The sequence below is a fragment of the Trichomycterus rosablanca genome, chromosome 25, assembly GCF_030014385.1.
Source record: "Trichomycterus rosablanca isolate fTriRos1 chromosome 25, fTriRos1.hap1, whole genome shotgun sequence".
Lineage (NCBI taxonomy): Eukaryota > Metazoa > Chordata > Actinopteri > Siluriformes > Trichomycteridae > Trichomycterus > Trichomycterus rosablanca.
Window position 1 is genome coordinate 7,873,773 of NC_086012.1, and position 24,792 is coordinate 7,898,564.

Consider the following 24,792-nt stretch of genomic DNA (forward strand, 5'->3'; position numbering starts at 1 on the left):
AAATGTAGATGTTGACTGACATTCATGTTCACTAAACACTAATCAAGGCAGTAATACATATCAGGGCATCACCTATTCATCTTGTGTCTAGTTTGCTAACATCTTAAGGCAATTTAGGGCATCCAGTCCTTCTACTAGCATGATGCCTTATGGAGGTTAATGGAAAGCGGAGTGCCAGGAGGAAACCCACATAAACATAGAACATTTAATACCAAGATATGGTATTTAATACCAAATCTGCTGTGCTTAATGGCAAATCAGGAAATCAGATAGCTGATTTGTGTTCCACAGCTTTATGTACACTTACTGGCACACCTATGTGGTACATACATTCATTGATTATTTTATAAGCCATGCCAACCATACAGTTAAACATTTGTTGCTCTGTAAACTTTGTTACCCCCCCCCCCCCCCCCCGCATCCCTCTTTGTTTCCAGAACAACACACATTATCCTGCTATTACCACATTAGTGTCATTGCAGTTCTGAGTATGTTTCACAACCCAAACATTATCTGATCAGTGGGGGTCCTAAGGGGGTTCCCTTCAATTGAGAAATGGGTTCAAGGCTGTGACAGAGTGTACAGAGCAACATATGGGCTGCTGTCGATAATTGTAATTATAATAAAGTAATAAAGTAACTGGGGAGTGTACATGTTGTCATATATTTAATGTGTGTATGTATATACAGTGTATCACAAAAGTGAGTACACCCCTCACATTTCTGCAAATATTTTATTATATCTTTTCATGGGACAACACTATAGACATGAAACTTGGATATAACTTCGAGTAGTCAGTGTACAACTTGTTTAGCAGTGTAGATTTACTGTCTTCTGAAAATAACTCAACACACAGCCATTAATGTCTAAATGGCTGGCAACATAAGTGAGTACACCCCACAGTGAACATGTCCAAATTGTGCCCAAAGTGTCAATATTTTGTGTGACCACCATTATTATCCAGCACTGCCTTAACCCTCCTGGGCATGGAATTCACCAGAGCTGCACAGGTTGCTACTGGAATCCTCTTCCACTCCTCCATGATGACATCACGGAGCTGGTGGATGTTAGACACCTTGAACTCCTCCACCTTCCACTTGAGGATGCGCCACAGGTGCTCAATTGGGTTTAGTCCATCACCTTTACCTTCAGCTTCCTCAGCAAGGCAGTTGTCATCTTGGAGGTTGTGTTTGGGGTCGTTATCCTGTTGGAAAACTACCATGAGGCCCAGTTTTCGAAGGGAGGGGATCATGCTCTGTTTCAGAATGTCACAGTACATGTTGGAATTCATGTTTCCCTCAATGAACTGCAGCTCCCCAGTGCCAGCAACACTCATGCAGCCCAAGACCATGATGCTACCACCACCATGCTTGACTGTAGGCAAGATACAGTTGTCTTGGTACTTCTCACCAGGGCGCCGCCACACATGCTGGACACCATCTGAGCCAAACAAGTTTATTTTGGTCTCGTCAGACCACAGGGCATTCCAGTAATCCATGTTCTTGGACTGCTTGTCTTCAGCAAACTGTTTGCGGGCTTTCTTGTGCGTCAGCTTCCTTCTGGGATGACGACCATGCAGACCGAGTTGATGCAGTGTGCGGCGTATGGTCTGAGCACTGACAGGCTGACCTCCCACGTCTTCAACCTCTGCAGCAATGCTGGCAGCACTCATGTCTCTATTTTTTAAAGCCAACCTCTGGATATGACGCCGAACACGTGGACTCAACTTCTATGGTCGACCCTGGCGAAGCCTGTTCCTAGTGGAACCTGTCCTGGAAAACCGCTGTATGACCTTGGCCACCAGGCTGTAGCTCAGTTTCAGGGTGTTAGCAATCTTCTTATAGCCCAGGCCGTCTTTGTGGAGAGCAACAATTCTATTTCTCACATCCTCAGAGAGTTCTTTGCCATGAGATGCCATGTTGAATATCCAGTGGCCAGTATGAGAGAATTGTACCCAAAACACCAAATTTAACAGCCCTGCTCCCCATTTACACCTGGGACCTTGACACATGACACCAGGGAGGGACAACGACACATTTGGGCACAATTTGGACATGTTCACTGTGGGGTGTACTCACTTATGTTGCCAGCTATTTAGACATTAATGGCTGTGTGTTGAGTTATTTTCAGAAGACAGTAAATCTACACTGCTATACAAGCTGAACACTGACTACTCTAAGTTATATCCAAGTTTCATGTCTATAGTGTTGTCCCATGAAAAGATATAATGAAATATTTGCAGAAATGTGAGGGGTGTACTCACTTTTGTGATACACTGTATATATATTAGGGCTGTTGAAGTTAACGCGATAATAACGCATTAACGCAATCTCAATTTAACGCGATTATAAAAATTAGTGCCGTTAACGCAAATTCTAGTTCATGTTGAGACTTGACTGGTAGAACAAACGTTTGAATGTCGGACTTGCCACCGTTTTTCATTTGCGGTTTGTTAACATAATGTTACCGAGCGTCGTAGTGTCGTAGTAATGCACTTGCATAATAAAGAAGCTGCCAGTCCTCCATTCACGTAACGCTAGGACGGACACTTCAAAATCCTCCTTTTGGAGTGAACTGGTTTCATTTTTGATCAATATTATTTACCATTGGCTCAGGTACATGTCGAAACAAATGCTTTGTATATCATTGGTTTAACAGCCTCATTTGACTCCTTATAGAGCTACCACTGGCCAATCGGAGAAGGTCCGCCCTCTAAATGCTAGTCTGTGATTGGGTGGTTGAATTTCGCCCGCCCTCTCTGTTTTGTAAACACCGCTACTTGAGTCAATCACTCAGCTCTCATGATCAGGAACGCGGTGAAAATGCCAAAAAGTAAACTTTTGAGGCAGCGATGAACGGACCTAAATATGAAAAGACACAACATTTAGTGAGTAAAACAGTCATTTGTTATATAATTCTTGCTTAAATTGGTCAAAAACTCTGTTATATGGGTTCTGGATTCATTCTGTGTGTTGCAGTAGCATGTCCCCCTGTTCCTAATATGATGTCCAGCTTTTTGGGGTGTTATGTCCTCCTTTTTGTTACTATGAATCTGGCCACCCTAGTCTAAACACACTCAGTTCGTGTAGAAACGTCCATTAAACCACTGGATAGTATTACTGCCTAGTATGTGAGTGAATAAAACAGTTTTCTCTTGTCCCAGCAGTTTTTAACATCAGTACATTTAGCATAAAATGTGTTCACCATTTTAACTGTAACATTTCACTTAAAAATCCTTGTTTTCTATAACATTTACACAGATTTTGTGTAATGCGATTAATCGCGATTAACTATATGAAATTCTGAGATTAATCGCGATTAAAATTTTTAATCGTTTGACAGCCCTAATATATATATATATTAGGGCTGTCGAAGTTAACGCGATAATAACGCATTAACGCGACCTCAATTTAACGCGATTAAAAAAATTAGAGCCATTAACGCAAATTCTAGTTCATGTTGACACTTGACTGGTAGAACAAACGTTTTAATGTCGGACTTGCCACCGTTTTTCATTTGCGGTTTGTTAACATAATGTAACCGATCGTGGTAGTGATGCACTTGCATAATAAATAAATAAATACACGCTATATTCACAAGTTGTCGGGAGCAGAACACTTTATTACACTTAATTAACTTCTTCTTCTGTACCGAATACCGGAAAGCTGAGTCGAGCACGTTAGTTCATGAACTATGGAAGCCTGAAAGGGTCAAAACACACTCACTTCGTGTAGAAACGTCCATCAAACCATCGTTTGACAAGTCTGATACAATAACTACGCCTTATCCCACCTAAAGCACCGCTGATCTACAATGTTTGCTGATGGAGAAATTCTAACCTACAATCTGACATTTACTGCCTAGTATGTGAGTGAATAAACTCCCTTACAGTTTTCTCTTGTCCCAGCAGTTTTTAACATAAGTACATTTAGCATAAAATGTGTTCACCATTTTAATTGTAACATTTCACTTAAAAATCCTTGTTTTCTATAACATTTACACAGATTTTTTTTAATGCGATTAATCGCGATTAACTATATGAAATTCTGAGATTAATCGCGATTAAAAATTTTAATCGTTTGACAGCCCTAATATATATATATATATATATATATATATATATATATATATATATATATATATATATATATATATAATTGTCACACGTAACTAATGTTGCTGACTTTTGTTGTCCACAAGTCATTTTTTTACGAGTCGAGTCAGAGTCATTTGAAACGGGTTCAAGTCGTATCTGGTCTAGGCTTAGGCAAGCTAGACAACTAGGCTTTATAGCCAAATGGGTGTCCACATAAATACTTCTAAATATTAATACCTAAATATTTGTCGTTTATGACTTAATACTAAGTGTCTGTTGTTTGAATTGTTCATTTGAATGGCTAAATTGATGCTGAATGAATATGCACTATTCTAGTTTTATGCATGGTGTGAAAACAGCAATGACTTTGTGACTAATGATTTATGAGGGTATTGATTATAGTTCATTAATGCTATTTAGTGTAATGAGCCCATCTGCTGTGGAGATCAGGGACATGGCTCAGCTACTGCATCCTAAATCCTTCTGCCATCCTAAATTTGACCGGCAGATGGGGCATGGAGGCACAGATGATTGACGTATCAGTTCCTCTTAATTGTTACCTGTGTGTTGTAGGTTGTAGGTGTTAATTTGCTTTCACAGACTTACCAATTCCTTTGTTGGCAATCTTTATTTCTGTGGAACTGCAATGCGGGACTCGGTTCAGTCCAGTTTTTGGCTTGTGTGGGATGTCTCTATTGTGGCACTTTGGGCCACACATTATGGAATCTCACTGGGCATGGGCTGCGCCAGCTGATAGTGTGGCGGTCCCACTCCTAATTCACCATCCCAATCTCTTTTTTTGAGAACTGGCTTGTTGCAGACAGTTGGAGCATTCTGTCATATTGTGAAGGCACTTCAGTTTTTTGCCAGACTAATAGGTTGCTAACACTGTCCTGAGGTAACCTTAGAAAGGGAGTTAGCAGTAAGCAGTGTGCTGGTATGAGTGGATCAGACACAGCAGCGCTGCTGGATTTTTAAATACCGTGTCCACTCACTGTCCACTCTATTAGACACTCCTACCTAGTTGGTCCACCTTGTAGATGTAAAGTCAGAGACAATTGCTCATCTATTGCTGCTGTATGAGTTGGTCGTCTTCTAGACCTTCATCAGTGGTCACAGGATGCTGCCCACGGGGTGCTGTTGGCTGGATATTTTTGGTTGGTGGACTATTTTCAGTCCAGCAGTGACAGTGAGGTGTTTAAAAACTCCATCAGTGCTGCTGTGTCTGATCCACTAATACCAGCACAACACACACTAACACACCACCACCATGTCGGTGTCACTGCAGTGCTGAGAATGATCCACCACTCAAATAATACCTGCTCTGTTGTGGTCCTGTGGGGGTCCTGACCATTGAAGAACAGCATGAAAGGGGGCTAACAAAGCATGTAGAGAAACTGATGGACTACAGTTAGTAATTGTAGAACTCAAATGCTTCTATATGGTAAGTGGAGCTGATTAAATGGACAGTAAGTGTAGAAACAAGGAGGTGGTTTTAATGTTATGGCTGATCAGTGTATATACATAAATGAAATTAACGTTAACTGTTAATAATGTGTTTCAGTTTTGCAGTGTTATAACCAGTACAGTTCATGCTTAGGGCTTTATCAGGCACCCTTCCAATTAGACTATATATAGAGATTGGTGGAGGTGTTGGTTGTCTGTCAAATCCTGGTGTTTTTTAAGGATGTAGTGCTGGGCTGCTGATTTTACGCACTTTGGATGCTGACTTCATGTACTTTGCTTTGGATAACCGTGTCTGGCAAATGCTAAATTATGCTTAACTTATACCGATGAGGCATAACATTATGACCTGAAGGTGTGCTGTGGTATCTGGCACCAAGATGTTAGCAGCAGATCCTTTAACTCCTCTAAGTTGTGAAGTGGGGCCTCCATGGATCAGACTTGTTTGTCCAGCACATCCCACAGATGCTCGATTGGATTGAGATCTGGGGAATGCTTTGTGGCAGGGTGCATTATCCTGCTGAAAGAGGCCACAGCCATCAGGGAATACCGTTTCCATGTAAGGGTGTACATGGTCTGCAACAATGCTTAGGTAGGTGATATGTGTCAAAGTAACATCCACATGGATGGCAGGACCCAAGGTTTCCAAAGGAAAACATTGCTCAAAGCGACACACTGCATCCGCCAGCTTGCCTTCTTCCCATAGTGCATCCTGGTGTCATGTGTTCCCCAGGTAAGCGACGCACACGCACCCGGCCATCCACGTGATGTAAAAAAGTACGTGATTCATCAGACCAGGCCACCTTCTTCCATTGCGCTGTGGTCCAGTTCCGATGCTCACGTGCCCATTATTGGTGCTTTCGGCGGTAGACAGGGGTCAGCATGGGCACCCCGACTGGTCTGCGGCTATGCAGCCCCATACACAACAGACTGAGATGCACTGTGTATTCTGACACCTTTCTATCAGAACCAGCATTAACTTCTTCAGCAGTTTGAGCTACAGTAGCACGTCTGTTGGATCAGACCACACGGGCCAGCCTTCAATGAGCCTTGGACACCCATGACCCTGTCGCCGGTTTACCACTGTTTCTTCCTTGGACCACTTTTGATAGATACTGACCACTGCAGACCGGGAACACCCCACAAGAGCTGCAGTTTTGGAGATGCTCTGACCCAGTCGTCTAGCCAGCACAATTTGGCCCTTGTCAAACTCGATCAAATCCTTACGCTTGGCTATTTTTTACCTGCTTCTAACTAGGGCTGTCGAAGTTAACGCGATAATAACGCATTAACGCGACCTCAATTTAACGCGATTAAAAAAATTAGTGCCATTAACGCAAATTCTAGTTCATGTTGACACTTGACTGGTAGAACAAACGTTTTAATGTCGGACTTGCCACCGTTTTTCATTTGCGGTTTGTTAACATAATGTAACCGATCGTGGTAGTGATGCACTTGCATAATAAATAAATAAATACACGCTATATTCACAAGTTGTCGGGAGCAGAACACTTTATTACACTTAATTAACTTCTTCTGTACCGAATACCGGAAAGCTGAGTCGAGCACGTTAGTTCATGAACTATGGAAGCCTGAAAGGGTCAAAACACACTCACTTCGTGTAGAAACGTCCATCAAACCATCGTCACGATACAACCACAGACAAGTCTGATACAATAACTACGCCTTATCCCACCTAAAGCACCGCTGATCTACAATGTTTGCTGATGGAGAAATTCTAACCTACAATCTGACATTTACTGCCTAGTATGTGAGTGAATAAACTCCCTTACAGTTTTCTCTTGTCCCAGCAGTTTTTAACATAAGTACATTTAGCATAAAATGTGTTCACCATTTTAATTGTAACATTTCACTTAAAAATCCTTGTTTTCTATAACATTTACACAGATTTTTTTTAATGCGATTAATCGCGATTAACTATATGAAATTCTGAGATTAATCGCGATTAAAAATTTTAATCGTTTGACAGCCCTAATATATATATATATATATATATATATATATATATATATATATATATATATATATGAGGCATAACATTATGACCACCCTCCTAATATTGTGTTGCTGCCAAAAACAGCCCTGACCGTCGAGTGTGGTATCTGGCACCAAGCAGCAGCTGATCCTTTAACTCCTGTAAGTTATGAGGTGGGGCCTCCATGAATCAGACTTGTTTGTCCAGCACATCCCACAGATGCTTGATTGGATTAAGATCTTGGTAATTTGGAGGCCAAGTCAACACCTCAAAATCATTGTTGTGCTCCTCCAACCATTCCTGAACCATTTTTGCTTTGTGGCAAAGAGGCCACAGCCATCCGGGAATGCATGTGTCAAAGTAACATCCACATGGATGGCAGGACCCAAGTTTCCCAGCAGAACATTGCCCAAAGCATCACACTGCCTCCGCCGGCTTGCCTTCTTCCCATAGTGCATCTTGGTGCCATGTTTTCCCCAGGGTAGTGACGCACACGCACCCGGCCATCCACGTAATGTAAAGGAAAAGTGATTCATCAAGCCAGACCACCTTCTTCCATTGCTCCGTGGTCCAGTGCCGATGCTCACGTGCATATTGTTGGCACTTTTGGCGGTGGACAGGGTCAGCATGGGCACTCTGACTGGTCTGCGGCTATGCAGCCTCATACACAACAAAACCTTTTTATCAAAACCAGCATTAACTCGTCCCAACTTTTTTGAGTGTGTGAAATTTGTTTATTATTACAAAAAATGTCAGTTAAGTAAAAGTTCAATTAAACTACCAAATCATAGATTCTTGTTTTTATTGCATTTTGTAAAATGTCTTAACTTTTTTGGAAATGGGATTTGTGTTTGTATTTCTATATTACATTAGAATTACGCAGATTTTCATTTTCCTTTCTGACAATCAGATGAAATTTTTGATGTTTAGCATCTCTTTTTAGCAGCTTCTGTCTCTGCTACTGTATCCAATATCTGATATCAACAGAATAAGCTGAAACAGGAATCCTCTCATTGGGAGAACACATTTCGTATATGAATTTGTGGGGGTAGATTCAGAGATGGAGCCTGTAATTCAATCTGCAGCTGCTGCAGCCCTCACATGAGCCTGAAATAAGCTTCATTTGATATTTATGGCAGTGTTAGGGCCCCAGTGCCAAGATTCAATATTACAGTGAGAAATGGCAGGCCAAAAGATCTTTAGAATGTAATCTTTCAAGCTAAATGTTATGCTTTGTGCAGGAAAACAAGTCAGTCAGAATTATGAGACCTTTTTTTCTTTTTTGCTGTAGTGTCTAATTCTGTTGTTTTGTTTTAAAAAGCAATTCTTTTGAATAACTAACACCTGAAATCACTTTGAGCAAAATTGTGTATTGGCATTGCCCTTAATGATTAAAGTCTTAAATGAGAAAGATTTACAAAGGATAATTACACAAATACATACAAAGAAAGGAGAACATTGTGTAAATAAGTTTGTTTGTCTTAAATATGACATAAATACATTACATAATAACCATGACTAAACTGAATGTTTAAATGTTACCTCTCTGTAGTGTTATTGGACACCAAAATCAGGAGCTTTGCCCATGGATCGTTTTATAATGAATACTGGTAAACCATAATTACAGTCTTATATTGTATATCAAAAATACAAATGTTAAATGCTCTGTTTACAGAGGTCCCAATAAATGCATTGCAATTACATACACAATAAGGCCAAACTTATGTAAACATGGACGGGTGGGTGGACGGACGGACGGATGGATGGATGGATGGATGGACGGATGAATGGGTGGGGGGTTTGGAGGGAGGGTGGTTGGACGGGTGGGTGGACGGATGCATGGATGGATGGATGAATGGATGAACAGACAGACCAACAGATTGATTGATTGATTGATGGGATTAAATATGATTACTCTGGTCGTATACTTTACTTACTAGGTCCAGGTCTGCAGGTGATAAACAGTTATTTAATAATTAAAGCCCCTTTTTAACCTTATAGAATCCCTGATCAAGGACCGTTCTTGATCTGCTCTTATCCTGTATCATTAATGTTAGCAGCTGAAGCATGCAATTATGACTCACAGCATAATTGTGGCAGTGAGTCATTTAGTGACGATGACCATTAGTAGCTGGTCTGTTATTTTTGCAGTTGTAAGAGCATGTAAACAATGCACCAAGCATAAGTAATAAACATCAAGAATTATCATTAATGCGCAGTGTACATCAAGAATTATCAGTAATGCTCAATGTACATCAAGAATTATCAGTATAAGTAACTTTCTTTCTGTTTGTTCCTCTTTCCCTCTATTTAACTTTCTTTTAGGAGCATCATTGTTTAAGGATAAAGATTCTGGGTGACTGTTACTACTGCGTCTCAGGCCTTCCTGAACCCAGGCCTGATCATGCCCACTGCTGTGTGGAAATGGGTCTTAGCATGATCAAAACCATCAGGTGATGTCAGCATATTTTAACAAACACCTAACCATCTGGGACTCATACCATCCCAACATCTAGAACATGAAGCAAACACCCTAATAGCTTTCACAAAGTCAAAAAATGTTTTTCAGCATTTCAGCTTTTAACTTATGATAGAAATGAAACTTTTAAAACTTTTATGCACAAGGGGGTCATGTTTACATTGCCCCTGGATGCAGGAATGAATTTTATAGAATAAAAAAAAAAACAATGGGCAATATCATGAGTTTGCTAATCAACTACCATGTGTACTACCTTCCAAACCTATGAACTGCTTTTATCAGCAGGCCAGCAACTGCTGATAAATGTTAACCTTAAGCGAAAGAAGACACAAGTTTAATTCACACTGGAATTCCAAACATTACGCTGTACCCTTTTTCATGCTAAATGGTAATTATTAGCTTCAGTTACAATAACTGCTGCTGATGAGCCAACACAGCTTCTCCACAGTGAATTCACATAGGGAGAACATGGACACTTCCAGGGTTTTTTTTAGTATTTTTGATCCTGGATGCTGTAAATTTGCTTTGAGACAATGCCTGTTGTAAAAAGTGCTATACAAATAAATTTGACTTGACTTGACACCCCTCTCACAGCAAAGCATCTGGTTAGTGTGAGACAGAGTTATGCAAATAAGGTCCTCAAACAACTGGTCCACATTAGCCTCCTAGAAGCAGATCAACTCGTTTGCAGTTGGCGTTTTAGTGCACTTACCACCCTTAGTATCACACCACCAGCTGGTGTTGCCCACCCTCTCTGCACCCCAGGGGACTGATGGCTGTTCCTCTGAACAAACTTGATCCTACAGTTACTCTCCTCCTCAGTGGTTTTAATGCATAAGTTATTGAGTTTGAATCTCCTCAAAACACAGTTTAACATAAAGAAATAGTCTGTGACATAACAGGCAACATGGCGGCAAGCATAATTTAGTTCAAAACATAAATCTTATATAAATTGATGTGTAATCGTTTTTTAATAATAAAGTCTAATACACTTAGTTCTGTACAAAACTTGTTAAATTTAAATATGTTTCATGTCCACTTTAAAGGATCTTTAGATTGAACAGTTTTGGCAGTAATTATGTATGGGTGTAGCTAGTGAAATTAAATTTGGTTAACTAACTGATTTAGCCACTATTTAAGAAAAGGATTTTGTGTTGTGTTATTGTTGTCTACTATTAAAAGTTGTTTCATGATCTGAAACATATAAATGTGGCAAATATGCAAAATATTTTTCATAGCACTGTATTTACTTTTTGCTATAGATTCATTGTGAACCCTTTTCTTCACATTTATGTGTGTTTATCTGCATTATTTATTTGCAGGTATGTGCGTTCACGTACGAAGCATGATATCGATATGCGAATCGGTATTCACTCTGGGTCAGTCTTGTGTGGGGTTCTGGGACTGAGAAAGTGGCAGTTTGATGTCTGGTCTTGGGATGTTGACATTGCTAATAAATTAGAATCTGGAGGCATACCAGGGTAAGAAACTTTAAGATTTTGTTACAGATTATATATTAGTACTTTTATTTGATTTTTATTTTACCTGAAAAGCATTACTGTATGCTAATATAAACACATTCCTTTATCTCTGTTGTATTACCACTGTAGCATCTTGTTTGTTTAGATTTCCCTCTTTTTTTGAATGCAGAAGATAATAGCCAGCGTTCCATGTCACTTACTACATTCCACCAGATGCCCTGATCTGCCCCATAAGCAACACTAACTGCCTTTATGTGTCCTGAGGAAACACATGCTATCCCTCAAATAATGACATTGGTACACTGTAAAAAATCACCTATAGGATCTACTCAAATAAATTGAGGTAACAATTTGCACCCAGTTTGTTTGGGTAGATTTTACTCAAATTAAACATCCCTGAAATACTAAATGAAAGTAGGTAAAACCTACTTAAAAAAAGTGTGTAACATTTATTCTTCAATTGCCAGTAGATAATATTAATCTATTTAATAATTATATCTATTAACTAATAATATAACTAGCCATTACTCATTCAGGAGAGTTTAGCTTAAAAAAAAGAAAATAAGCACAAAAGACCCTCTATACTTTACATAGATTACTGAACAACTCTAACGTTTATAAAAATACTAAACACAAAGTACAAATTATTGTAGCATCTGCGACGAAAAAACAGATGAAACAACTCTTTTATTGAGTCATGTGGATATAAACTCATTTTCACACGTAGACATTCATACCACATACACACTTATCAATGTATTGCTCAGCATAGCTGCACCATTCCCAACGCTGAGCAGCCCGGTCACGGTAGATCTGGATATCACTGCCGCAAGTCCTTCTGGGTAAGCTCCGCCCCTTCTAGTCCACAGCAGCGGGTCGCTACCCAATGAATATGGTTAACATGAGATGTTTTTGAAATTATACAGTGTTTTTTGCTAATTATGTCTAATTAGGTACAGAAACTTAATTGAAGCATTATCTATAAAACATTTAAAAGACAAAACCAAAACGTTATTGTGGAATTAATTACATTCTCCAAAGTTCTCACTAGTTTTACTCATTTCACTTTAACAGTGAAGATGGTGCATTGCTTCCACTTAAAACCTGAGCTGAATGCGATTCTTGGCTCAATATATCACATCAATTAGTTTAAATTCTTGTCTCACTCAGCCGATTACATATCTTGTGATAAACCTTAAATACATTATGCAATAAACAGAAAATATGGTAAATACCAATCTTACATGTAACACCACAGTCTGACAGAGATGTGAGGGGAAAAAGAAGCTCGTAACTTCCCGGGTCGTGTGCATGTGCACAATGCAGGGCAGAACCAACAGTTTTTGAGTAAAGTTTATTAGATTTTTTAAGGTTGTTGTTGTTACTTTTAACAAATAGGTAGTATGGGTAAGATTTACCCGTTGTTATTTACTTTTACATGCTGACTAATAAACATAAGTACATTTTAAACAATTTGTATGAGTTATTTCTACAACCCTCCAAAATAATTTTTTACAGTGTAGCTGTCATGTGATACGTGGGCAGATGACTCATCAAAATAGCAGTTTATAGTTTCTAATGTGGTGAGTCATATGACCTTTGCGAATCAGGGCATTCAGTTTATGTGCTAAAGATGCTGGCCCCATAAAGCAAAGATGAATATGCCAAACAAGCATTTTGAAATTTATATAGGCTTATGTTTACCACTCCAGAACATCTCCAGTTCTTATAATATCTCTAAAAAGAAAATTGGAGATGACTAAACCAGTGTGGTCATATTTTAGAAACTAAAAAGGTTTTTATTTTTATTTAGCTTTTTATTTATTTTGTGTTTGGTGCTTTCTAGACGGATCCATATCTCTAAGGCTGCTCTGGACTGTCTGAACGGAGACTATGAGGTCGAGGCAGGCCATGGCAAGGACCGCAATGATTTCTTGCGCCGACACAACATTGAGACTTTCTTGATCAAGCAGCCTGAGGAAAGCCTCTTAACCCTGCCTGAAGATATCATGAAGGAGGCCACCAACCAATCAGATCACAGAGCATCCACCACCACATTTACTGAAGGCACATGGAGTCCAGAACTACCCTTCCACAATATAGTGGGCAAACAGAATGTGAGTGACTCCTACATACACAAACGCAAACACACGCATTTAAGCATACAATTCTACAGGTTATCACAGATAGTAAGCAACACATACACAGACACACAAACACACACACACACTTACAACAACATTTCATCACAGAGAGTGAACATCATTACCAGGTATTTATTAGGACATGGTTTGGTGTACTATTATAGTTTATTTGTTTTTCTCATTTTTCTTTTTTAATTGTTTTCTGTGAAATGCATGACTATATAAGTTTATAAGTGTTTATTTTTTATTTCTGATTTCTTTTAACTTATGATTTTGAAGGCCAGTTTTGCAGCATGTCATTAATACCCAACATAAACTATTAAAAGTGGAAACAGATATTTCTGCTTTTGGATATTTCTGGACACTATTAGTTATATAATATATAGAGAAAAAAATATAAATAGATAGATTTGCTTTGAACAAGATCACTTTGTAGTTTTAAAGATGTTCAAGGCAAACTAAATCTGGCCTTAAAGATTTATAGTAGAAGATATGTACGGTTAATACTTTTAAACACAGTCTGGAAAACAAATAGACCTGGAAACCTTAAGACACGGACCTATTAGTTATTGAATGTTTTAAAATAAAAAACCTATTATAATTTCCAGAAACACCTGAACATCAGTATCACACACTGACAAAATTGTAGCTTTAAATTTACTGTATTGCCACATAAATAAAACATATTACACCATACAACAAAACACAACCCAATAATTGCCTAAGCAATGTCAACTAAAAGACACAATTTTGTCAATATACACACATAATGTGGCTAATTATAAATACTTGCCTGAAACTTAACAGCACTAAGATATATTTAATTAAAAAACAAAGCCAAAGAAATCAATATTTTTTAAGATTAAGGTCTTAAAGATTTTGAATATAATGTCTATATACTGGAACTGTTGTAGAGATTCTGGACCCTCAGTTACAGTGTTGAATAGTTACAGAGGGTTTAAAGGTGTGCAGCTGGACTGGTACGGGCCAGACCAGTAGGCTGAACTTAATTCAGCCTAATATTAATTTTATCTATATATAGAATATAGTACAGAATATATCAAAAACTATATGGTTATAAGGTTACAAGTAAGAGTAAATCAAGGCAATGATAAGGTAAAGCAGGCATAGTAAAAAAAAAAATACTACATTATATCACTATTAGTCAACATTCACAAAAACAATTGTAAACAAAATGTGCAGGTTTTTAATAACTTTATATAAAGTGCTATTGCTTTTTGTTTGTAGTCTAATTACCTCATTTGCTGTCTTTCAGTTCTTTTTTTCTTGTTGGATATACTTTTTTGGATATCACAAAGCTGGTCTTGACTGCTCCATCCCTGGATGTGTAAAAGCTTGGTAAAAAGTCCTTGTTGATTTTGCAGCTTAGCTAACAAAGCATGTCCATGCTCGCTCTGCATCAGTAAAGCTCTTATATTTTTTCATGTGTTTAGTCTCGTAATGACAATTCATATTGTAATACTTAAACACAGATCCTTTCTCCACAAACTAAGCACACAGCTTTACCTTTGACTTTAGTAAATAAAAAAGTCTTGTTAAAAACTCAAAAGGCAACTTACATCTCTGTTACAAGCTCTGTTTGCTAACACATTGAAGTGAAGCCACTTACACACGCACAAACTTACTTACATAAAAAAAGTCCCTTTAAAACAAAAACAATGCAGCTGACATGTGTATGATGTACACCTCTTTATGTTCAATAAATAATGCTAGTTACCACTGACCTTACACAGAGGCTGGTCGGGGACAGCCAAAGGATGCTTACATTTCCTAGGTCTGTTCTAGGTGGTGCAGAATCTGTAGTTTAGTCAAAATAAAAAAAAATAGTATTGTTGTTTATATATAATATTAGAATGTTTTTTTACCTTTAACGTGTAGATACTGTGAAATCTGTATATACTGGTAAAAAGCAGTGATGTGAAAGGTATCAACTTGTTGGGAATAATGCCATAGGTTTTAGATTATCCATTAATCTCTCATGCAGTAAATTTGTTGATAAAATTGGTACAAATCTGTGGTGTTGAAAGTAGTACATGTTCGGATAACAATACTGTGAATTTTTTTTGTATAATGATGTGTCTCTGTGTCTCTGTATCTGTCACACTAGAGACAGAACATACAGAAGTGTATAGAGGATATTAAACAGTTAAGAATAGTTGTGTAAAAGGTTCCTAACAGCTGTTTAAGATGCAGAACTCTTATTTGTTGTGACCCGAACTACAAACTGTTGCTATGGAAATATGGTTAACATAAAGGGAATATAGTCTTTGATTAGCGCAGCGTGTTTGTTGTTTTTGTCAGGCAGTCAGCCTAAAAGAAAAGCTTAACACATCAAAGAGCTCTTAGTACAAGACTAACAAGACTATCAGCCAATCATGCTCCAGAACAGAGCTGTAAACCCTCTCCAGCCCCGGTCTATTAGGTTAGGAGAAAAAAGATTTGTGTAAGTGAAATGTGGCCGCTCTGTGAGCATCTTCCACAGCATGAAGATGTGTGTGTTAAGAAGCTGATGAAGTGTATATGCACTAAAGTGATAAGGCCAGTGTGTGTGTGTGTGTTTGTGTGTGTGTGTGTGTGTGTGTGTGTGTGTGTGTGTGTAAGCATCCATGAGAAAAAGAGACATTTTGGCACTGGTCTCCATGGCAACAGGGATGTCTGTAAGGCAGTAAGAGGATTCCTCTCTCTCTCTTTCCCTGTTTCTCTCTCGCTTTTGTCTTTTGCTTTCTTCTTGTCCTCTCTGTCTCTCTGGTCCACTTTATCTCTTCTAGCTGGCACATGGTCACTGTGTGTGTGTGTGTGTGTGTGTGGGTCAGTCATAGGATCAGCCCATGTTCTAATGGGCAAGCGGCTCTAATAAAGGATGCTGGTTGTCTTCCTTGTTTTATGCATCATAATATCTAACACACATATACAAACACATACACACATTTCAGTGGATTGTTGGAGGCAAAATTGATGGCTCTGGTTGGCGTAAATCAGAGAGATGGCTTTGCATTGTCTTGTTGAAAAATGCATGGACATCCCTGGAAAAGTTGATGTTTTGAAGGCATCATATGTTGCTCTAAAATCTCAATGTACTTTTGTAGTGTTGCAGGCCTCAAATGCAGGAATGAAAGTATATTAACAAATGAAATGAAGTTGAGCAGACAAAACATGAAATATCTCGGGTTCAAACTGTCTGCAATCAAAAATGTAAGGAACACTGCACCTTTTTTTTATTTGCATTTTCAATACTGTCCCAACTTTTTCTGATTTGGGGTTGTACATGTCCTCCCTCACCGCATCCATAAACCTCCTTTTGGCCTTCCTCTCCTTCTCCTGCCTGGTGGCTCCATCCTCAGTTATCTTCTTCTTTCTCAACCAAGTCTCCAAAACATCATACCTGCACTGTCTCTCCTATTCCTAACTTTATCCATCCTTGTCACTTCCAATGAGAATCTCAGCATCTTTGTCACCTCCAGCTCCCTCTCCTGTCATTTAGTTAGTGCCACAGCCTCCAAGACATATTTCATGGCAGCCCTTACCACTTAAACTTTCCCTTTTACTTTGGCAGATACCCTCCTATCACAAATCACCTGTGACACTCTATGACATCCACTCCTCCCTGCCTGCACTTCACACTTTCATCACCTCTTTGCAACTTAACCTTTCTTCTGCCCTCCCCCTCAATGTGCTTCGTTTTACTCCTGATTTTATTTCCCTTCTTACCAATGCATACCTTCATCTCTCCAGGCTCTCCTCAATCTGCTGCCTACTCTTGCTACAAATTACAATGTCATCCTCAAACATATTTTATCAGACCTCTGCCTACCCTCGTCTGTCAGCCTGTCCATGACCATTGCAAACAAGAAGCTGACCCTTGATTCAGTCCCACTTTCACTTTAAATCTGTCATTCCTACTGCCCATCTCACCACTGTCACACAGTTCTTATACACCACCCTCACATATTTCTCTGCCACTTCCAATTTCCTCATACAATACCACAGCTTCTCTCTCAGCACCCTATCATAAGCTTTCTCTAGATCTAAACACACCATGAAACTCCTTATGGCCTTCACTGTACTTATTCATCAACACTTTCAAAGCAAACATAGCACCTATTGTGCACTTTGCTGTCATAAAACCATATTGCTGTCCAGAAATCCTCACCTTTTTTCCTCACCCTAGCTTTGCACATCACACTTATTCTTAAAAATCGTAACCATTACTTTGCTTCTCCACTCCTCAGGGATCTTCTCACATTCCAAGATTTTATTATACAATCTAGTTAAAAACTTCACTGCCATTTCTCCAAAACATTGTTATGCTTCCACTGGTATGAAATCTGGGACATCTGCCTTTCCACTCTTCATTCTCTTTAAAGCTGCCCTTACTCCCTCCCTGCTAATTCAAGGCACTCTCTGGCTCACTATATCTCTATTCAACCTTCTCTTTCTTTCCACCTTCTTAGTACACTTTGTCAGCACATTCCCAATTGTATCCTTTATCATTCTACCCTGCTGTATACTCTACCCAGCTCTGGTCTTTTGTTTGGCCTATTGGTAAAAGTCCTTTTTACCTTCCTTAGTGTCCAACTTCCCATACAGCTTGCCATATGCTTTTTCCATTGCCTTATATTTAATCTTCTTGTACTCCTGTCTCCCAAATCAGAAACAGTTGGGACAGCATGGATAATAAAAAATAAAAAAAACACAGAGTTTCTTACATTTACTTTGACTTTTATTTCATTGCAGACAGGATGAACCTGAGATATTTCATGTTTTGTCTGGTCATTTCAGTTATTAATAATAACTTCATTTCAGTTATTAATAATCATCCATTCCTGCATGTCAGGCCTGCAACACATTCCAAAAAAAGTTGGGACAGTACAGCATTTACCACTTTGTAACGTTGCTTTCCTTCACCACACTTAAAAGACGTTTTGGCACCAAGGACACCAAGTGATTTAGTGTTTCAGCTTTTATTTTGCCTCATTCTTCCTGCAAACACGTCTTAAGATGTGCAACAGTACGGGGTCATTATTGTCGCATTTTTCTTTTCAAAATTCTCTACACATTCTCTATTGGGGACAGATCAGGACTGCAGGCAGGCCAGTCTAGTACCTGTATCCTCTTGTTCCGCATGCCTTTGTAATGTGTGCAGCATGTGGTTTTGCATTGTCTTGTTGAAATATGCATGAACATTCCTGGAAAAGATGATATCTTAAAGGCAGCATATGTCGCTCTAAGATCTCAATGTACTTTTCTGCATTAATTTTGCCATCACAGAAGTGTAAATGACCTTTGCCAAGGGCACTGACACAGCCCCATACCATGACAAACCCTGGCTTTTGGACTTGCTGCTGATAACAGTCTGGATGGTCCTTTTCGTCTTTGGTCCAGAGCACACGGCGTCTATTTTTTCCAAAAAAAAGCCTGAAATGCTGATTCATTTGACCACAATACACATTTCCACTGTGTGATGATCCATCCTAGATGCCTCCGAGCCCAGAGAAGTCGACGCCGCTTCTGGACATGGTCAACATAAGGCTTCTTTTTTGCACAGTAAAGTTTTAAGTGGCCTTTGTGCATGTAACTCTGTATTGTAGTGCTTGACAAAGGCCAAAGTAATCCCTTGCCCATGTGGTTATATCAGCTATTGTTGAGTGGCGGTTCTTGATGCTGTGCCGTCTGAGGGATCTGAAGCTTGCGCCCTTGGCCTTGACACACTGAAATTCCTAAAATGCAGGAATGGAGGTATATTAACAAATGAAATAAAGTTAAGCATGAAATATCTTGGGTTCAAACTCTCTGTAAAAAAATACAAGTCAAAGTAAATGTAAGGAACACTGCATTTTTATTTTATTTGCATTTTCTATACTGTCCCAACTTTTTCCTGATTTGGGTTTGTACATTTTAACACAGATGTTCACCATAATACTGATTTAATTACTTGCTATTTGATTTTATGCATTTGGAAAACGATTTAAAAGATTTTTTTGCATTTAATATATATTTTTTTGCTCTTCATACTTTGTTAACAAAAATACTGTAGATGAATAAGCTGCTCTAAATTTCCTTCGGGATGTGAGCGAATGCATGATGCCTTTTCATGAATACAAACTTTTTTTTTTTGCTGATGGAAGAGAAAGAATGTGTCTGAAATGCATCCTGGTAAAAATGTACTATTGAGTACCAAGAGTAGGTGAGCACTGTTTTAAAAATTGCGTTAAATAACTGGGTGATCAGTGGGTCAGACGGTTAATATGCTAGCACACCACCAGAGAGCCTAAGCCTCAGTGGTGCTAGAATTTGATAAACACAACTGGCTACAACTCAGGAAGGTTGAATGGATTTTTTTTCTTTATTGGCATAATGCAACCTTGATGCCTGGTCTTGGCGCTGACAGAAGTGATGAGTTATTTACATGGGGTATAGTGTGACTCTTTGTCATGGTGTGAAAAGAGCAGCCAGTGACTAAATGTATCAAAAGGAAAGGTGATAGTTGCTGTCTTCTTTTTGGTCAGTGTAAGCATTTTAGATAGGTACGTAAACCTATCTAGCAGGTTAATTCACTGATAATTTTATATGGTACACCTATTATATAGATGAACTTTGTAGGTATAGAATAATTGACTGTAGCTTATCTTTAGCTTCGTACACTTTGTCCCCCCCAATTGTGACCAGATCATGTTTGGGGGGTGGGTTGTTCTCTGCATTGCAATGACACCAAGATGGTAATAATATGGTAGTGAGTGCTGTTCTGCCATGAGTGTTTCAGGTTTGTCATTGCAGTGTTTTAAATGCTATTTATACTTACTGCTGCATCTGATACACTCAGTACATACTGGTTCATCACACACATTATCACCATGTTATCACCATGTCATTGCAGTGAAGATATTAAACACTTCCGTTTATTAACCTTACAGCAAAAAACTGTGACTCCTAAAACTCCTAAAGTTTGCTACTGCTTGTTTTTGGTTAGGTTAGGGTTAGCATCTCTAACTCAAACAATACAAGTACTTGTATTGTGTACAAGTGCTGTATATACAGTGTATCACAAAAGTGAGTACACCCCTCACATTTCTGCAAATATTTCATTATATCTTTTCATGGGACAACACTATAGACATGAAACTTGGATATAACTTAGAGTAGTCAGTGTACAGCTTGTATAGCAGTGTAGATTTACTGTCTTCTGAAAATAACTCAACACACAGCCATTAATGTCTAAATAGCTGGCAACATAAGTGAGTACACCCCACAGTGAACATGTCCAAATTGTGCCCAAATGTGTCGTTGTCCCTCTCTGGTGTCATGTGTCAAGGTCCCAGGTGTAAATGGGGAGCAGGGCTGTTAAATTTGGTGTTTTGGGTACAATTCTCTCATACTGGCCACTGGATATTCAACATGGCACCTCATGGCAAAGAACTCTCTGAGGATGTGAGAAATAGAATTGTTGCTCTCCACAAAGATGGCCTGGGCTATAAGAAGATTGCTAACACCCTGAAACTGAGCTACAGCATGGTGACCAAGGTCATACAGCGGTTTTCCAGGACAGGTTCCACTCGGAACAGGCTTCGCCAGGGTCGACCAAAGAAGTTGAGTCCACGTGTTCGGCGTCATATCCAGAGGTTGGCTTTAAAAAATAGACACATGAGTGCTGCCAGCATTGCTGCAGAGGTTGAAGACGTGGGAGGTCAGCCTGTCAGTGCTCAGACCATACGCCGCACACTGCATCAACTCGGTCTGCATGGTCGTCATCCCAGAAGGAAGCTGACGCACAAGAAAGCCCGCAAACAGTTTGCTGAAGACAAGTACAAGACAAGAACATGGATTACTGAAATGCCCTGTGGTCTGACGAGACCAAGATAAACTTGTTTGGCTCAGATGGTGTCCAGCATGTGTGGCGGCGCCCTGGTGAGAAGTACCAAGACAACTGTATCTTGCCTACAGTCAAGCATGGTGGTGGTAGCATCATGGTCTTGGGCTGCATGAGTGTTGCTGGCACTGGGGAGCTGCAGTTCATTGAGGGAAACATGAATTCCAACATGTACTGTGACATTCTGAAACAGAGCATGATCCCCTCCCTTCGAAAACTGGGCCTCATGGCAGTTTTCCAACAGGATAACGACCCCAAACACAACCTCCAAGATGACAACTGCCTTGCTGAGGAAGCTGAAGGTAAAGGTGATGGACTAAACCCAATTGAGCACCTGTGGCGCATCCTCAAGTGGAAGGTGGAGGAGTTCAAGGTGTCTAACATCCACCAGCTCCGTGATGTCATCATGGAGGAGTGGAAGAGGATTCCAGTAGCAACCTGTGCAGCTCTGGTGAATTCCATGCCCAGGAGGGTTAAGGCAGTGCTGGATAATAATGGTGGTCACACAAAATATTGACACTTTGGGCACAATTTGGACATGTTCACTGTGGGGTGTACTCACTTATGTTGCCAGCCATTTAGACATTAATGGCTGTGTGTTGAGTTATTTTCAGAAGACAGTAAATTTACACTGCTATACAAGTTGTACACTGACTACTCTAAGTTATATCCAAGTTTTATTTCTATAGTGTTGTCCCATGAAAAGATATAATGAAATTTTTGCAGAAATGTGAGGGGTGTACTCACTTTTGTGATACACTGATATATATATATATATATATATATATATATATATATATATATATATATATATATATATATATATACAGTATATATATACAGTGTATCACAAAAGTGAGTACACCCCTCACATTTCTGCAGATATTTAAGTATATCTTTTCATGGGACAACACTGACAAAATGACACTTTGACACAATGAAAAGTAGTCTGTGTGCAGCTTATATAACAGTGTAAATTTATTCTTCCCTCAAAATAACTCAATATACAGCCATTAATGTCTAAACCACCGGCAACAAAAGTGAGTACACCCCTTAGTGAAAGTTCCTGAAGTGTCAATATTTTGTGTGGCCACCATTATTTCCCAGAACTGCCTTAACTCTCCTGGGCATGGAGTTTACCAGAGCTTCACAGGTTGCCACTGGAATGCTTTTCCACTCCTCCATGACGACATCACGGAGCTGGCGGATATTCGAGACTTTGCGCTCCTCCACCTTCCGCTTGAGGATGCCCCAAAGATGTTCTATTGGGTTTAGGTCTGGAGACATGCTTGGCCAGTCCATCACCTTTACCCTCAGCCTCTTCAATAAAGCAGTGGTCGTCTTAGAGGTGTGTTTGGGGTCATTATCATGCTGGAACACTGCCCTGCGACCCAGTTTCCGGAGGGAGGGGATCATTCTCTGCTTCAGTATTTCACAGTACATATTGGAGTTCATGTGTCCCTCAATGAAATGTAACTCCCCAACACCTGCTGCACTCATGCAGCCCCAGACCATGGCATTCCCACCACCATGCTTGACTGTAGGCATGACACACTTATCTTTGTACTCCTCACCTGATTGCTGCCACACATGCTTGAGACCATCTGAACCAAACAAATGAATCTTGGTCTCATCAGACCATAGGACATGGTTCCAGTAATCCATGTCCTTTGTTGACATGTCTTCAGCAAACTGTTTGTGGGCTTTCTTGTGTAGAGACTTCAGAAGAGGCTTCCTTCTGGGGTGACAGCCATGCAGACCAATTTGATGTAGTGTGCGGCGTATGGTCTGAGCACTGACAGGCTGACCCCCCACCTTTTCAATCTCTGCAGCAATGCTGACAGCACTCCTGCGCCTATCTTTCAAAGACAGCAGTTGGATGTGACGCTGAGCACGTGCACTCAGCTTCTTTGGACGACAAACGCGAGGTCTGTTCTGAGTGGACCCTGCTCTTTTAAAACGCTGAATGATCTTGGCCACTGTGCTGCAGCTCAGTTTCAGGGTGTTGGCATCTTCTTGTAGCCTTGGCCATCTTCATGTAGCGCAACAATTCGTCTTTTAAGATCCTCAGAGAGTTCTTTGCCATGAGGTGCCATGTTGGAACTTTCAGTGACCAGTATGAGAGAGTGTGAGAGCTGTACTACTAAATTGAACACACCTGCTCCCTATGCACACCTGAGACCTAGTAACACTAACAAATCACATGACATTTTGGAGGGAAAATGACAAGCAGTGCTCAATTTGGACATTTAGGGGTGTAGTCTCTTAGGGGTGTACTCACTTTTGTTGCCGGTGGTTTAGACATTAATGGCTGTATTTTGAGTTATTTTGAGGGAAGAATAAATTTACACTGTTATATAAGCTGCACACAGACTACTTTTCATTGTGTCAAAGTGTCATTTTGTCAGTGTTGTCCCATGAAAAGATATAATGAAATATTTGCAGAAATGTGAGGGGTGTACTCACTTTTGTGATACACTGTATATATACACCGATCAGCCATAACATTAAAACCACCTGAGCCTGATCCCTTTATACCATCACAACACACACTAACACACCACCACGTCATTGTCACTGCAATGCTGAAAATGATCCACCATCTAAATAATACCTGCTCTGTGGTGGTTTAGAAATATATACAGTGAGGAAAATAAGTATTTGATCCCCTGCTGATTTTGTAAGTTTACCCCCTTACAAAGACTTGAACAGTCTATCATTTTTATGGAAGGTTTTTTTTTAACAGAGAGAGACAGAATATCAACAAAAAATCCAGAAAAAAACATTAAATAAAAGTTATAAATTAATTTGTATTTAATTAAGGGAAATAAGAATTTGATCCCCTACCAACCAGCAAGAATTCTGACCCCCACAGACCGGTTATGTGCCCATGAGGCACACAAATTAGTCCTGTCCCTGTATAAAAGACTCCTGTCACAGAATCAGTTTCTTCCGTTCAAATCTCTCGACCACCATGGGCAAGACCAAAGAGCTATCAAAGGACGTCAGGGACAAGATTGTAGACCTGCACAAGGCTGGAATGGGCTACAAGACCATCAGCAAGACGCTTGGTGAGAAAGAGACCACTGTTGGCACGATAATTCGAAAATGGAAGAAATACAAGATCACAGTCAATCGCCCTCGCTCTGGAGCTCCATGCAAGATCTCACCTGGTGGGGTAAGAATGATTCTTAGAAAGGTGAGGTCAGCCCAGAATTACACGGGAGGAGCTTGTCAATGATCTCAA

General features: G+C 39.6%; 1 protein-coding gene across 3 annotated transcripts in view; it reads left to right on the top strand.

The window, feature by feature from the left end:
* adcy8 (adenylate cyclase 8 (brain)) overlaps positions 1 to 24,792 on the top strand; it is a 110,537-nt gene that overhangs the window by 39,607 nt on the left and 46,138 nt on the right. For all 3 annotated transcript variants that reach the window (XM_062988179.1, XM_062988177.1, XM_062988178.1), the window contains exons 5-7: positions 9,882 to 10,009; positions 11,358 to 11,516; positions 13,363 to 13,633. In XM_062988179.1, the coding sequence (XP_062844249.1) occupies positions 9,882 to 10,009; positions 11,358 to 11,516; positions 13,363 to 13,633 (558 nt within the window). The remainder of the gene's footprint in view (positions 1 to 9,881; positions 10,010 to 11,357; positions 11,517 to 13,362; positions 13,634 to 24,792) is intronic.